The sequence below is a fragment of the Liolophura sinensis genome, chromosome 1, assembly GCF_032854445.1.
Source record: "Liolophura sinensis isolate JHLJ2023 chromosome 1, CUHK_Ljap_v2, whole genome shotgun sequence".
In the NCBI taxonomy this organism is placed as follows: Eukaryota; Metazoa; Mollusca; class Polyplacophora; order Chitonida; family Chitonidae; genus Liolophura; species Liolophura sinensis.
The window spans coordinates 27,217,503-27,234,336 of NC_088295.1; the positions used below are offsets into that span (position 1 = coordinate 27,217,503).

General features: G+C 36.7%; 1 protein-coding gene across 2 annotated transcripts in view; it reads left to right on the forward strand.

Annotated features, from left to right (window-relative positions):
* The window catches only part of LOC135482346 (pituitary homeobox x-like), a 50,648-nt gene extending 35,423 nt beyond the window's left edge, over nucleotides 1–15,225 (forward strand). For both annotated transcript variants that reach the window (XM_064762280.1, XM_064762279.1), the window contains exons 2-5: nucleotides 1,369–1,568; nucleotides 9,435–10,672; nucleotides 13,748–13,860; nucleotides 14,885–15,225. In XM_064762280.1, coding sequence (XP_064618350.1) covers nucleotides 1,369–1,568; nucleotides 9,435–9,968 — 734 coding nt within the window. In that variant the 3' untranslated portion in view covers nucleotides 9,969–10,672; nucleotides 13,748–13,860; nucleotides 14,885–15,225. The remainder of the gene's footprint in view (nucleotides 1–1,368; nucleotides 1,569–9,434; nucleotides 10,673–13,747; nucleotides 13,861–14,884) is intronic.
* The last annotated feature ends 1,609 nt before the right edge of the window (nucleotides 15,226–16,834 follow it).

Genomic DNA, 16,834 nt, shown 5'->3' on the forward strand with positions numbered 1-16,834 from the left:
TTATAAAATTTCCATTAATGTGCTGTACATTTTAGTCCATTGCATATATATACAATAGCAACTTATTACTTTTAAAGAGTCTATCCACTTACTGAGTTAAAACTGTCAACGAAGTTGTACCTGTTTATAATAATATGTGGCCAAAAATAAGAACTTTCCAGGAACCTTACGTTCTACATGTCGTCCTTGATTTACAGTGTTTTGTACTGTTTTAAAAAAAGTCAGACATTGTCATCAGTGGTATAAAACGTGAACTTTTAAATATGTTCTCAGATTTTAAATTTCAAACTCATTCTTGCGGCTAATATTGTTCAATCAGTGTTTAATATGCTCCACCATACATCGTTGTCAGCTAAGCGAATCATTTAGATTTCACACACGTAAACTAAGGAGCTTTGCTCATCCGCTTTATAAGTTCTTATTCTAACAGTCACATTAGTGGATGGTAAGGTTACTTTATTTCGTATAAAACAACCACCCCTAGAGGCTATAGTGTTTCTATGTCCTTCATATACGTCGCTCCGAGTTTGTATATGACTGGTCACTCAATATGGAGATTTTATCGTCTGTCTAGACATTTCCCTGATACATATGACCCTAAGATCACTGGTTACCATGGTTACCTGTAGGATAAGGGCCGGATGTTTAATGAATATTCCGTATAAGAGAATTCTATAAATGTTGTTATTTGCCGTCAGGGCGTATGTATAACTATGGAAAAATCTTTGCTATATTTGTCGCTACTGCCGAGCCTAATCTAATTTCACAGAACAAACAATTACATGCTCCGCTTGTTTTACATTTTGTTTAAGCTGTTATTTTGTTATTGGTTAATACGAAAACATTATATGGAAAACTTGTAATTTATTTGATTTTTTTTTTGCATTATAAATTCACAGGCTTTTAACAAAATTGAATTAAATTTCTATAAGCATTCATTTTTTGACATATTTTTAGTTAAATCATGAGTAAAATTAGTTCATAGATATTAATATATCCTGGAAAAAAATATTGCAATTCAGGGTTATTTGGATCAATTAAAAATGCTTTAGTTTGAAACACAGGGGGCCAAACTAGTGTTATTCAGCGTCTTTGCGCAAATGCATACATGTTTAGGAATTCGGATACTCTTATCATTTCATGATTAATCTTACTCTTCGAAATCTGAAACCCAGATACATGGAGATTTATGGATTTTAGTAATTTTGTTGAACACTCTGCTCACAGCCCTAAAACAGGTAACCTCCTGGGTTATATTCTACCCTAATATTTTTAATGAGTTAAATTACCTCGATTAAATATCCTCAATCCCAAAAATCAAGTGTCGTCTATATATATAGTTTCATTCTGAATTTTGTTCTTCAGTAGAACCGACCGACGATAAGAAGAATGACGATGCAGGGTCTGCCGATGAAAAGAATAAAAGGCGGCAAAGACGACAACGAACACACTTCACAAGCCAACAGCTACAAGAGCTGGAGGCCATGTTTGCTAGGAACAGGTACCCGGATCTGGCCACCAGGGAGGAGATCTCGGCCTGGACCAATCTCACAGAGGCAAGGGTTCGGGTAAGTCAGAACTCAGTGGAAACTTTTAATAAATGGTAAATAATAGGATGCCATATAGAGTTTAAAGCGTTTGTGAAGGTTACAATGTACAAAAATATTAGAAGACTGATAGTATGTATTGGTCTTTATAGCATTCTACATTAGTCTTATACCCATGCAGCCTAATGACTCTTCCTCCTTATATATGACTGAAAATTGTAAAGTATACAACGTAAAACCCAAAGCATATATACATATAGGCCTACATACACTTTTCTCCTTCCGTAAGCTTGAAGTGTCTTCGTTGTCGTCTTTTAAGTGAAATTTTCTTTAGTACGGCAGTAAAACCCAATAAATAAAATAAATTAATTAATCTCATTATAAACATTTGAGATCACATGATTATGTGTAAATATGTATGTAAGAAACTTCGTGCTATCAAAATATTACCATCTTAATTTATTAAAAAGAAAACGATCACATCAGTGTATTCATGTGACATCTTTGTTGACAGGAAAATGTTGACATTTAGTTCAGTTTATGTGCATTTAATAAATGGTATATGAGGCCACGCAATTTGCGACTATTGTATGTGGCCTGCTTGAAAGGCTTGTTTTGTTCGTTGTAACGCTAATTTGTAGTGTTATGTTAGACTTGTCCCAGATGACGCTAGGTCAATAATCTTATTTTGGGTGTGTCACACCACTTAGTCAGATTTAGGATTATAGTATCCACTTAAAACTAAAATTTCAACTGGAGCTATTTTCAGATCAAATCCGTGGTATATATGGAAAGTGCACCTTTGGTTCATTTAGCTGATAACCACGGTTCAAAAATTTTGTCTAACTGGAAAATTCTACAATATGACATTAAACAACAATCAAAATTGAATAAATAAATAAAGAAAATAAATAAGAAAATTGCTTGTTATATAATCGTGGTAACAAGTCGAAGACAGCGTATACTTGTGCTTCTGTCAAAACTATACAATGTGATCAACAGTGTTAGCTTTGAAGAAACATAGAAACTAAAGTCAATTTGTAGTGTTATTGTAAGATGCTGAGGTGGGAATAAAATGAAAGTAATACTTACATTGGTAAATTTTGGAAACACCTCTTCCTTTGCCTTAAACCTGTATTGTCAAATACGGCTATAGAAGTAATAATGTGGACGAGATATGAGACATCCATTACGGCTGGACAGAAAATATGTTAACTTTTTACTCTATTACATAGGAATGATTAAAAATTAGCAGAATGTGGAATTTAAAGATGGGTATAACGTGATGAAACTAATAAAATAATGTAGAATAAATAAATTCGATAACTGTACGAAATACAAGCCATCCTTGTGAAATCCAAGTTAAGGGTAATATATTTAAAAATCATTGTCACATATATATACCATATTTATAAAATTTTGGCTAGTTAAAGAAATCATTTTCTTGTTATCTGAATTAAGTAAAGGGAAATATTACAGGTTTTAGTTTACAGTCATTATTTATATCACATGTACTTAAGTGGTTGAAATGTCAACTTCATTTTTGTATTATATGTTACTGGAAGTTGGTTTGTTTTCTCTGAGATTAATATGCACCTGTAAACTGTTAACGAACTGAATAAACCTAAAGAATTGAAGACTAAGGTCGGAGAGGAATAACACAGCTGTAAAATTCCACCCAGTCGATAAAATGTGAGGTTAATGTTAAAGAGAATACGATGAGGGTTGGTTTTGCTGGCTGCCCCCTCGCCCAGCCTGTCTTCTCATTAACAGGGGAGATTAAGGACTTTCTCCTGCCCCGCCACGCTCTACCCGGGGAACACTGGTCTGCTTAACCAACCTGATTGCGGCCAAACCTCGCCAAGAATTTTATAACAGATTGATGGAGGGTTTCTCGTGTTCCTTATTTTACCTGTCTCAGAGGAAATACGCTTCCCTAACACATCTTGTCGTGTTCCTGACAATTAGACTTGTTTCCAGTGCACCGACGGGCCATCTGCGATCCCCACTCATCATTAGAACACGTGCGCCCGGCAGTGACAGTCATCTAACTAGAATAGAGGCCGTCCTGAGGCCCTCTTGTAGCTTGCTGGCTGTTTAATAAGTGAAGTCTTGGATTGGACAAACATCTCAGCGAGCACACAAGGCTTACTCAAGATTACAGTCGTACTGACAAATACCCACCGTTAGTTTTTACGAGTCGCCTCTTTGCAAATCTTGACAAGACTATAAAGATGATGTGGGTGTTAAAAGATTATTCGTGCCTTCTGTCCAAATGAATATTTCTTTCTCTCGACGTTACTGAAGAGGACACAGTAAAATGCATTGTCAAGTTATAACTTATTAATGCCTTTCCAAAGCAGTGTCTTTTTATTTTGAAGGTCCAATATTTATTTTCTCTGTTGTATATCATAATGCTCACTGTAATAAAGCAATTATGTGAATTTTTAACCATGGAATCTTTTGACATAGACCGAACAGAACTGATTGAAAATGCCGGATTGTAAAAGTAATATTTTACTTTTCTGGATCTTGCTTATTGCAACGGCTCTCGACTTTTAATGAAAGAACGATATTTAAATATTTTTTTAAAAAATAAGCTTTATTATTTCTAATATCATCTTTAAATCACCTATAAAACTTAAATACCTAAACTTTAAATAGAAATATTAAATATTGTGAAATCAACATGTAAACTTTTCATTTATTTATTAAAAGTCCACGTAATTTAATTAAATAAGTATTTAAATTATTGAAAATATAGACAGGAATAAATTAAACAAATAGTACATAGAGCAGAGCATATTTAAATCTGTCCCACATTAAAGACTGAATCGCAAGAAACCAGTGTTTAACTGATTAAGGCAACGCAATTAATATTGTTTGGGTAAAAATTTGCGATATCGATTTTGTTTGTCTTTTCCACTATGACATAAGGAGTGGTTGTGTGGATGGTGAAGACCGAGGAGACGTTATATGTAGCTAGCTCAGTCTGACTAACCAGGGGTCTCCGTTGCCATGTAGGCAAGGGTGTACTAAGTTGAGGGAGAGGTTGATACACGGCTAGGCTCACTTCTAGACGCTTGGCCGTGTTTAACTTTGCCTCGTCCTTATAATTGCACTAAGTTGTTTTATATTTGTTCAAGTGATCGGTTAATGGTGTGTATTTGGGGGGAAATGGGGTTGGGGTAGAAGTGCAGAAAGGAAGAGCAGGGAATATGACATGGATCTTGTTTCCCTTCCAATCATCTGCCAATACCCCCACTGGCTAGTGATCAGTCTTTGTTACTTTTTACGCATGACTTGGTTACTGCTTCATGTAGCAATCTGTTTTCTCAATATGCGGTCATGTCTTCATTAAAAGAAGCAACATCGCGATATTAGCCGCAATAATTTTTTCCCGGTGATTCTGTATTCCCTACAAATTGCATTTATCTGAAACGAGAGTAAAAACTGTAGGTTTGGACATGTTAGGCTTTCTTTTTCTTTTTTATACGCTTCATAATGCGTGGCTGGCGGCAGTTAAAGTTGATAAGAGACTATAAAAGGAAGCATGGCGGAACAGTCGGCAATCCGCGGCCACATTTCTCACAACCATTCGTCATTCGTTTGCTTAATGAAGTTTCGCTAAACTCAGAGTTGTAAAAAGCAAACTAATCCCCGTGCCTTCGCAATTTTTAACTTGAGCAGAATAAATATAAATGCAAAACGACGCTTCTCCCAGCATTGTTCACATTCCGTTAGTCTACTAATTCTGGACAGTTCTATTCGCCGTTTTATTTGAATTAGATTTCCGTTACCATGGGTACGAATCACGAACATCTCTGAAAGTCTCGTGAGTTCTTTCTCCGTACGAGTTGCCTACAACTATTTATAGCTGATTTCTCAAAATAAATTAATTAAGCGTGTAACAAAATCCATCACACTGGTTATTTATTTCTTCTCTAATTGGCTGTAAATGTTCAACTCATCTCTTTCTTACGGAATTAAAAATAATTCAAATGTATTTTAGTGAACATTTTAAAATGAAACTATGTTGGGTGAATTTATTCTTCAATATTATTAACTAAACGACTTACTTACGTGAATTGGACCAGATAAAACAAGTAAATTTGTACTTGAAGAATATGTAGAGCGGGTAAGAAAATGAAAATCTTGGACACATCGTGATGTTAGTATGTCTTTTAAAATGATTCCTCAGCAAGAGAACATTCGTCTTACAATCATTTTAATTATGTAAAATTTACAATAAAAACAAAATGAGTTTTTCTTTGCCCCAGAGAGGTGTAGTAATAAATAAATTTACATTATTGTGTGAATGGAGTGGAGAACCTAGTATTAAGTTTTCTTTAGCGATGATTCCATGTTAATGCCTCATAAATCTCACTGAGTTAAGTGCTTTTCATTGAAGTAAATCTCACTAAGTTAAGTGTTAAGTGATTTTCATTGAAGTAGATCTCACTCAGGCATATTTTCCTTCCCATTTAATGACCATAAATCATTCAGAATTTGATCAGAGTGCCAACTGAATAATGACTCGCCCTTCACTTGTGAAACTTGGCAAACAATTTCAAAGAGGTAAAAAAATTAAATCAACATGATTTTCCTTTTGTATTCTGATATAAGGGGATATCTGTAAACCATTTACCTGTACTAACAGATGTAGTCTCTTTCATTTATATTTTGAAAGAAATATTTATAAGTCCTGCCCCTGGTATTTGTGCTCCGAAAAAAAAATTTACAGATAAATTTTGAAAAATGATACACTTTATAACACTTCTATGTCCATAAACCATAAATTTTTATTAAGATCTGTGGTAGAATGAACAAATGTGCCCACTGATATATTTTTCCCCTGAGTAAATTACTCTCTTAAGTAAAGTTTAGAGAGTAACGTAATACAGATACAGTCCTTGGGTGGGTTTTTTTTTTATATATTTATTGTGACAATTTGGATCTCGAAAGTAAACCTCTTAAAAGCAGTGATTCGGAATATTTTGTGTCTTCACTAAAATGGACAGTTGTTAAACGTTCCACAGAAAATCAAGAAAGTTGTGCCGCTGAGGTATATAATATATCTATATATTTATTGGACTGGTGTTTTACGTCGTACTGAAGAATATTTCAATTATACGACGACGGCCAGCATTATGGTGGCAGGAAAATGGGGTGTCCCGAGGAAACCCACGACCATCCTCATACTGCTGGCAGACCTTTCCACGTACGACAAGAGAGGACGCCAACATGAGCTGGTATATAGTGTAGGTGCACTGGGCACGTACTAACCAGCCGTAGCTCACTGGCTAGTTCACGTCATTGTCAGTCTCTGTTCTCTGAGCATTAGTGTATTAACTGTGCGCTGACTAGTTTCCATTCAAGAGTACGAGGAAGGATTATAGGCTCGGTGCCCGCAAATCCGATATGCCAATGGTTTAAGCTGCAATCAAATTTCTGAGGGCGATATTAAACTACGGTCACACTGCCTCGCTGCCTCTGTTCTACTGGGAGAACAACCCCCCCCCCCCCCCCACCACCACATAACCGCACGGCCCTGACTATCGACCATTGGTGTACATCTATATAGAGGCGTGACCGTTATCTACATGTTTATCTATGTGGGATAAGTCTAAGAGTATCTGCAAGGCCTTCGGCTTAACACCACAGTTCCTTAGATTGAATGCATACACTGTATATCTGGTGCGAATTGTAAGCACAGAGCGTGTATGTGTATGGTAAGCTTACCACTACTTTGACATATGCTACAGTGGGAAAACTGTAATGAGAACATTCGTATACGGTACCGTCTTGTATACCTCTAATGTTAGCTACAGTATATATTCTTAATTAAAGAGTAGTTTACATCTGATAGAAGAAAGATTCATTTTGACTCTATATTTTGGCTCATTATTTTGAAATCATCAGTTCTCCTGACGGTGGCAAAGTAAAGTGAAGTTTCGTTACAAAACATGAAATACCGTAAAATTAAACTGTCTTTACGCTGAGCTAATCAGTGGAATAAAAACATATATTGTTAATGAGAAACTTTGGTAATACTGTGCAAAATATAACAAATGTTCCAACTGAATTTTTTATCTGTTTATATAACATTTTGTGTTTATGTGTTATTAATAACACTTGTTCTGCCAAAATGAGCGTGTTACAATTAAAATTAATGATACGAATATAAACACATCTTAGACAGGTAAAGAAAAGGATGAAGCTTAAATATTTGCATGTCTTAAAAATAAACAAAAGTATGAACATTTTGTAAGTATCAGTGATGTAAAACTAATAGATACATTTATATCCACGTTGAGGCGGTCAATGTCCATTGTAAGTCAGACTGAGAGGTCATCTCTGGCTTATACATTCGAATAAAGTCTTGCACTTGTCTCACCTGACCATAAAGGATTTAGGTTCGAATCCTCCTCTCATCGGTTCGGTTAACGACTTGAGTTCAAAGGATATCTGAACGGTTTACTCCGGGGGATTTCGGTTTCCGCCCGTAAACCTGGCAAAAGCTAAATTTTCTTAAATATGACGCTAAACAGCAATCATATAAATACAATAAATGAGGGTAAATTAACTATATTATGTTAATCGATGTATAATTATATTAACCATTACAGGCTCAGATCACAAATAGAGTAATAGAGAAACTTGGAGAATTGAAGTCATTTTGTTCCTCAATATTTCAGCATTCGTTATTTGATCATCAGGGATATATTTACATATATACAAGACACAACTTACATATAGACAATAAATGGCAAATGATTCAGCCAATCATAGTTCAGGTTCATGGGATAAAAGATCTGTTCCTATTCAACTGATTTAAAATAGTTAGCAACAAAACAACTTCAATTCTCGGGGTTTTAATAATTATAATTTATAGGTGAATTTCAACTCCATCGTCGTGCAGTAGATACAGGAATTAATACAGGGGCAGAAAATAACAAACCAAACAGACAGACGAATTACATTTAGTGAAAACCTTTATGTTCTTGATGCTAAGATTATGTAATTATTGTGTTCGTCTCTTTGTCAACATCTGTGAATTTCAAAAATAATTTGCTTTATTACCGGGTGAAAATAGCAATATTTCTGCAGCAATATTTTTTTTTACATCTACTGGCTTCATTTAACGGCTGCGTGGGTTTAATATCCTAAAATATCTTAATAGTTGTTTACAGAATATAGTTTAATAAAACCATAGCTGGCATATCTTTTGTAAAGCTTGCGCAATGAGTCTAACAATTATATACATATGACTATACCCATGTTAGTTATGGGCCAGATTTGCACAAACTTCCAAACCTGTATAAAAATTATAAAACTCCACAGTTATAAACTTACCCATTTACTATTATTTTCATAAGTTTAAGTTCATATTTGAAATTGTTCGTTATGTTTTTTTCTGTGGTCTCAATTTGTCTCTTATTGTCGACAATTGGAACATTGTTGGTTACAGATGAATTATGATCACAACGCTATATCAGTATCGGTTTTTAATTCCAGAAGCTATACACGCATATTTGGTGGTGTGCTATAATTGAGTACAAAAGCTTCACATTGCATGCAACCTGTTTAAACTTCCAAAGTTCAGTTTATCGCTTTCATTTAGCAATAATCGATTTGAAAATACGCATCCCAATTACATTTTATTTCAAGTCTAGTTTCATACCTTATTTGCATAATAATAGATCAGATAGCAACGTCAGCTGATTACAAAACTTAAAAGCTGCTCTGACAATGTAACGATACATCATTTGACGGAATTATTTTATATTTTGTCTTAAGACTATAATGTAATATCCTATACTGATCACTATTATTTATTGATCATGGGGTTTGAAATAACTGATAATAAATTATGTTTTTCTTCAGGTCTGGTTTAAAAACAGACGCGCCAAATGGAGAAAGAGGGAACGAAACATGGAACCTTTCAAACATGGATTTGGTCCTCATTTTAACGGGCTTGTGCAACCATTCGACAATGGACTATACGGGGGGTATCCATCTTACAACAACTGGCCGGCTAAGGACCCCTCACCTCTAGGGGCGAAAGGCTTCCCCTGGGGCCTGAACTCCGTGAATCACCTGTCATCAGTGGTCACCAGTCAGCCCGTGTGCTTCCCCACCCCGAGCAATAGTATTAGTTCCAATAGTATGGTGGGCTCGATGAACGTACCCAGTGTGCCCGCTATGACCAGTAACATGAGCAGTCCGGCGCCATGCCCATACGCGCCCACCGCCTCCCCATACATCTATAACAGAGACCAATGCTCAAACAGTATCGAATCTCTCCGACTTAAAGCCAAGCAACATTCGACATCTCTAGGATTTGGAGGTGTCCCACCACGACAACCCACTCTATCCGCCTGTCAGTATGCATCTATTGGGAACGGCGGGCCTGTCTAACGTCGGCCGGGCTGCTAATCCCGTTCACGCCATCCATCGACCATTATTACCAGTCAACATATAAATCTGCATAATACTGAGGTTGTCATCGCTAGATCAGCTGTGCAGTGTATGTGAGATGTGGTCGCCACTTGCCCCTAAACGGACGACAAAAAGTCGTTCCGGCCTAAGCAGTTTTGGAGCATTTAAAAAAAAAATCAAAAATGGTTCAAAACCTGAATCTTGGGATTCCTTGACCACTACATTTATGGTCAAATGACCTTACCGAGAGATTTTACCTGACCCTGTATATACATATATGTAAAGACTTATCTCCCTTTCAATGGTTGTTAATACTGCCCACCAGGACATGAGCTGGAACAAGCTATAACAGCTAAAACTATGTGTGGTCCACATGCGCCACTGTTTCGTATTTAAACTTTCTAGTCTACCTCGACTCTGTGATGACATCGGATCAGCCTAGTCGTTTAGTTGCAACCAGGTCTTGTCACAATAAAACTTTGTCTCCTGGTGTTTGTTAGTGTAGTGAACTAGTGACAATTTTAGCCATAGACAATTCATCGGTCGCCTCATGACGTCATTCACAACTTGCGTCATAAAAGACATCAGCTTTAGCACGTGGACAGCCTGCTTATTTCCCATTTCCGATAACAGGTTGCTTCCGCTCAAGAACCTTTCAACTTACAGGATAATCCATTTCTGACGTAAGTATTGATAAGATTCTGATTGCTTGTGTTTATATCACCAATTTGACTATAATTAACATTACAGAACATATAACCAGATCAACCAATCTATTAACGTGTTTGTGTTAATCTTTTGTGACCGTATTCAAAAAATTGCCAAATTATTTTCAAGATTTAATCCTAGTCAATCAATTTTTGTCAAAATATCCTTCATCCTTGATGTAGTCTTATATGTTGTGCTGAATATATCGATTATCTGCGACACTAAGGAATTCAAACAAATTGATTCAGAAACGTGCATTTTTAGTCAATTTGTATTAGACTGTACAATCAACATTCCAGCGACAGCATGTCTGGCCCTTGTCTGGACGACTGCAGATAAAATTGTAGATACAGACATTCGTATACCAGCCGTCAACCAATAATGACGTTCCAGGTCAATAATCACAAGGTCAATTCCAAAAACGACATATAACACAAACCACCAGTGAACCATGTATAAAGCCATGCGTTACTGTTACGTTTTTCTTCTTTTTAAGTCTCGATCCGATGTTTTCTGTCTTTCGTCAACATTCAACCTTTGGTCTGTCACATAGTTCACACGAATAGGTCACGTGTTGACCAAACGTGAGAAATTCTAAGTTACGTGTCCTTCATGATGTTGCCGAATTGCTACGCCTTCGCTCTCGCACCCTGTTGATCGGGGATGGGATTCCATCAGGCGTTGTCCAGCTCCCACCATGCCCTTAATATGTTTTGTGTATGACACTACCCGGGTAGACGATTGCTGTGGTCAAATCAGCGTGCAAAGAATAAACATTTTGCCGGCCCTCAGCATTTCGCTCGCATACTGGTTTTGGTAAATTATTTAACAGCCAGTTTAGTCATCCTTACACCATTCGACAAGCATTCAAACCATTCATAGAAGGTCCAAGGTTATCTTAAAGTTCTTAAAGAATTGAGTAACATTAACAAATATAGTACTAGCAAGGTGATGTTTGAAAAAGGAGTCATTTGGAAGTATGCGAATCTAAGTGTAAAAAGTGTCAACACAGACAATAGCATACCAGCTGTCAAAACCCATCCTGATGTGGGCGTCGTAACAGTTTCAATATACTCATCGTCAACCATATATAATGGACGTTACATGACAATAATCGCACGACCAGTTTCCACACAAAAAAAGTTCAGCACAAATTTCTTACAAGTAAGAAAGGATATAAATTCAGAAATTAGAACGGAGTCATGTAAATGGAGGCAGTCAGCAGTTTTCAATGAAGCCAGAAAGACACAAGGAATGATATAGGCGCGTAAATATATGCATGTAGTGTTCAAATGTTGCTAGTGTATAAGCTGTCGTTGATCACAAATATGTGTCTCAGTTGCGCTTTGCTTGCAACAGTTCATACATACAGCATTGGCATTGTTTTCAGGATTTCAGCGTGTAAGGATTTCTTTTAACTATGTTCGTGGCGGTATCGGTACAACATTTTAGCATAATACAGCATTGGTGGATTTGGGCAAAATTAATCTTGAGTGTCAACTGAATTTCACGTAATTTCATCATTCGATTTTAGCTTCTTTTATAACCAATATGTGCATTTTTACAAGACCTTTTTCTCATTTCTATTGACGTAATTCTGCCTAAGCATATGTGTGCTATGAAATAGTAAAATAAATAAGTAAATAAGCAATGGCTAATGATAATGTGCAGTTTTCAAGTAAACTTTCCCCACATATAGCCTCGCTGCATGGCAACAAAACTTGGCCAGGTGCCCTTCTTGATGGAGAGCCTCGAAAAGAAAAAGTTTCTTACGAAAAAGAATCGATTTGTTGATGTTGTGTAAACGTTGTCAGGGAACGCCTCTATGGCGTGGGTGGTTTCCTTGTCAACATGGCCTCCTTTGATGTAGCAATACTGTGTAATCTGAAGCACCAAATGCTGAGAACAAACAATGGACATTTCCCAAATTCGCCACATGCTTCGAGGCGTTTGAAGTATGTTGGCATCTGCTGTAACGTCTCCACATTCGTACAGACAATGGGAAGACATGAAACGATTCGGTACATTTGGCAAAGCCGAGCTACACCTGGGCTCCGGGCACAACTCACCATCATCAAACAGTGATTCGTAGAGCAGATCCCAGCTCCAGCCGTGGTTCTTCTTTATCAGCTATGCAATTCTCTATTGTGTGAAAAATGTAGGATTTGTGCTGGCCTAGATTTGTGTGTGCAAGCTTAGCCAGGACCTCAAATCTACTGCAAAGAGCAAGGTCACACGCTTTGATGTTACACGACGAGCTTCTAAATCGTCTTCACTCACAAGAAACCCAATGGTGAATTATTGCAAGGAGAATCAACAGAGCTGCCCATTGTGGTGGGGAAGGTCAAACCTTTGTATCTCTCCACGTTATATACTTCGCGTCAGAGGAAACCTAGCGCAATGTTGCATAATCGAGATATCTCAGTTCAAAATAAGCATAATCACGAAAGTTGAGAAAATCGAAAGATCGACCATATTATCAATGTTAACTTATTTCTATGACATTTAGCCATATGACTCTGAATTGTACCAATCTTGTATTTTTATATAAAGTATACAATGTTCTTGTCCGTACATTCATCGTGGAAATCAATACCTGTTTTTGCATTGTTAAAAACTACGGTTTATGGATTGCATAAATAGGCCTATCTACAACATAATATCCTGATCCATCAAACATGCTGGTAGTTCCTCGATCTTCAATCGCAGTGGTGGTGTTTCATCAAATGGGTTGAGTAGTTGGTGATAAAGATTTCTGATTTAGAATGCGCGATCCGAAAGAATTTGTACCTAGTATGACCAAAGTGCTTATCTGATTAATGGCATAATGTTTGGGGCTCATTTATGTTCAACAAATGAATGGTTCTTCCTTTACCTCAGATGGGAAAATTTCCAACCATTATTCATGTCGAAACACTCTTTGTCTCGAAAAGGCTGATACGGAATCATTTCTATATGGCTATATGGCAATCAACCAATTAATTCAATGCTAATGACTTTAATTTTGTTAAGCGACGCATATTAAAATTTGTTAATATTTATTTTTTCAGGATCCAAGTAACTTTGGTGATACTGTTTGCCGGCAAACTTGCCTTTGACCTTGACCTTGACCTTAGTCTTCCAGTCGTTCCTCCATCATGCTGTTATCACGTGCCATCCATAGGTAAGCAACATGCATGTAAATGAATTATTTAGATAATTATCCGAATATGGTAGTTTCTGCTGTGCATTGCGCCGCACCCTTCTTCACCAAAACAGTGAAAACTTGTTGGTTTCTGTTTAAGTGTTATTCCATATTCCCCTGTCTCTGCAAACTCCACTTTTGATTTGGACAAGTAACAAAGTTTTATTTCATATATTTCTTTTGATACCCTTGGTTGGAATTATTTAAAAGCAATACGAGAACTCAGGTCATATAGTTTGTGCGGTAAGCATCATCGCCATCAAATATACCGTGTTATTCTCAAATAAAAGTTGGTGGAAATATGTATATTTTTATGTTAATTATGCTGTAAGTTTCCAAAGTTGAACAACCCATCCGTTTACATGTGTACTTTGACTGGGAAATAAACTTTCTATACTGAGTCCTCCGTGGCAGTACGACAAGAGTGATAGTTTCAATTTTTAAGTTGTAAACTATCGAAGGGTGCCATGGGAATTGGCCATGCCACTATTGACCCGAAACGTCCTTATTGGTTGACGGCTGGTATACGAATCTCTCTGTCGACTTATAGGAACCTCTCAACATGTAGTAGCTGTGACATAAGTCCAGCTTATGTCAGCTTCCTCTCGAGGCGTATGTGGGAATGTTGGCCAGCAACATGCGGACATGTATATCTTACTAAAATTGGGTTTACGATCCAATAACAGCAATAAAAACAAGTCCTAGAGAATCTTTGTCCGCATAACTGACACAATATTTGTGGAATACGCTTATTTATACCTTTTTACTGTTACAAAATTCTTTTGCTTCTGCGATCTTTGTACCAGACGCGCTTATAATGTCGGTGGATTTGCTTTACCATTAAACCTTGAATCCTTTCTCTGAGTGCCCTGCATGCCTTAATCAGTTTGGTATTGATTATGCTGACAAATCGAGCTGTTTGGTGGCATAGTGCAGTTGACCTTACCTGGAGCTTATAAACGAGCATATATTCCCTTTAATAACATTTTCTTTTTCATTTCAGATACATCCTTGGCAAAGAGCGAATGAACTGAGATGTTTGGGGGAAATTGCTTTCAAGTTATATCAGTATTATATAATCCACGTCAAAATGGGATGTGAATTGTTCTACGCATAGATTATACGGCATGTACTATTTATGCCAAGACCACTTCATTCGTAAGACATGTATGTAGGTTAATGGGACCAGGTGAATGAGGTTAATTTCTATAGGTGTTGATTGTAAATGTTTTCTTTGATGACTGGATGACTGGAAATTTCTGCCTGTATATAAATCATACTGTCATAAGCTGCCAACTTTATAACTTGAGAAGGTTATAATTTATAATTAAGGAATAAAATGCTGAAGGTGAAATTGCTGTTTGGTGTCTTTTATATGAGAATGTTAAGAGGCTCTTAAATTGCTGCACGATGCTCACAAAGTCTACGAGCGTGTTTCAAATGAGAAAAACTTTATGAAGTAATTATATTTGAACTAAATCTAGACGAAACAGTTATGGTTTACAATTCCTTATAGCCTTTTAATGATCCACGAAGCAATTTGTTTTTTGTTGTTGTTTTTTTGTCTTTTTTTCCCTTTTTTAAAAATAATTATTCACCAGAGACATCAAAGTCTTGGAGATGAACACAAGATTTTGGAGCATAACATTATGAATTAGAACAAGTATTCCAACTTCATTTTCCTTGCAATTATACGGACGCCAAACACATACTTGCACAGGTTTTTTGGTGTTACTGGCTAAAGACAGTTACTTTAGTATTAACTTATTTATTTGATTGGTACAATTACTTTAGTAGACAGTAGGACTAATCTTATGGAGAGTTGAATATAGGCAACAAGTTAAAGACACAGACTGCAGTTGATAAGTTATAGTTAATCAGAATATCTATCACAGCTGTGTATTGTGGATGTTTTCCATAGATGGACACTGAAGAAGTTGTAACTGAAGAAATGTGAGAAGTTTAAGGCATCGAGACAAAATATCTCCTGACGACGGGGGATAATCCAGCTGCTCCATCGTTGTCACTTTGACATGTTAATCCCCTGCTGACGGATGTGAGGATTGATCTGTTATGTCATGCAAGATTGACGTTTGACTGAGTCTCTCTTATGGTCACATCTTGTTCACTGTAGTGACGGAATTCAAGTCCGACATTCGAATACCACTCGTAAACCATAACCGGGCGTCCTAAGAGGATAGTCGGAAGACCGATTTCCAAAATGACCTAAAACACTGACTCAAGAGTATATTTGATACTTTCAGATCTCGTCGGGTGTTTGGTAGTTTCAGATCTCGTCGGGTATATTTGATACTTTCACATCTTGTCGGGTATATTTGATAGTTTAACATCTCGTCGGGTATATTTGATAGTTTCACATCTCGTCGGGTATATTTGATAGTTTCGCATCTCGTCGGGTATATTTGATACTTTCACATCTTGTCGGGTATATTTGGTACTTTCACATCTGGTAGGGTATATTTGTTAGTTTCACATCTCGCTGGGTATATTTGATAGTTTCACATCTGGTGGGGTATATTCGATGGTTCTACATCTCGTCGGGTATTTGGTACTTGGCAGTTTGCTTGGTTGGAGTTTTTGCTTGGAGTTATTGACATGATGTCGATTATATCATGATTTTGATTTTGATTTTATTACTGTTTAACGCCATACTCAAGAATATTTCATTAAGCCTAATGGCAGTCAGTGTATATGGGTTAAACGTCCCACCTTTGGCAAGTTCCTGATTTACATTTAGATATATTCACACCACATTGGCTGAAGATAAGCGATCTTGTAACGCTGCGCAAGTCTTATTGTCACCAACTCTCCACAAGCAAGGAAAGTGAGGTGAAAATCTACAAATTCTCTGTCCAAGGACCCAATGCCGGCATATTTGCAGTGGAACAGTATGCTAAAGACGTTAACGTTGCGTTAAACTGTGCAGTATAAA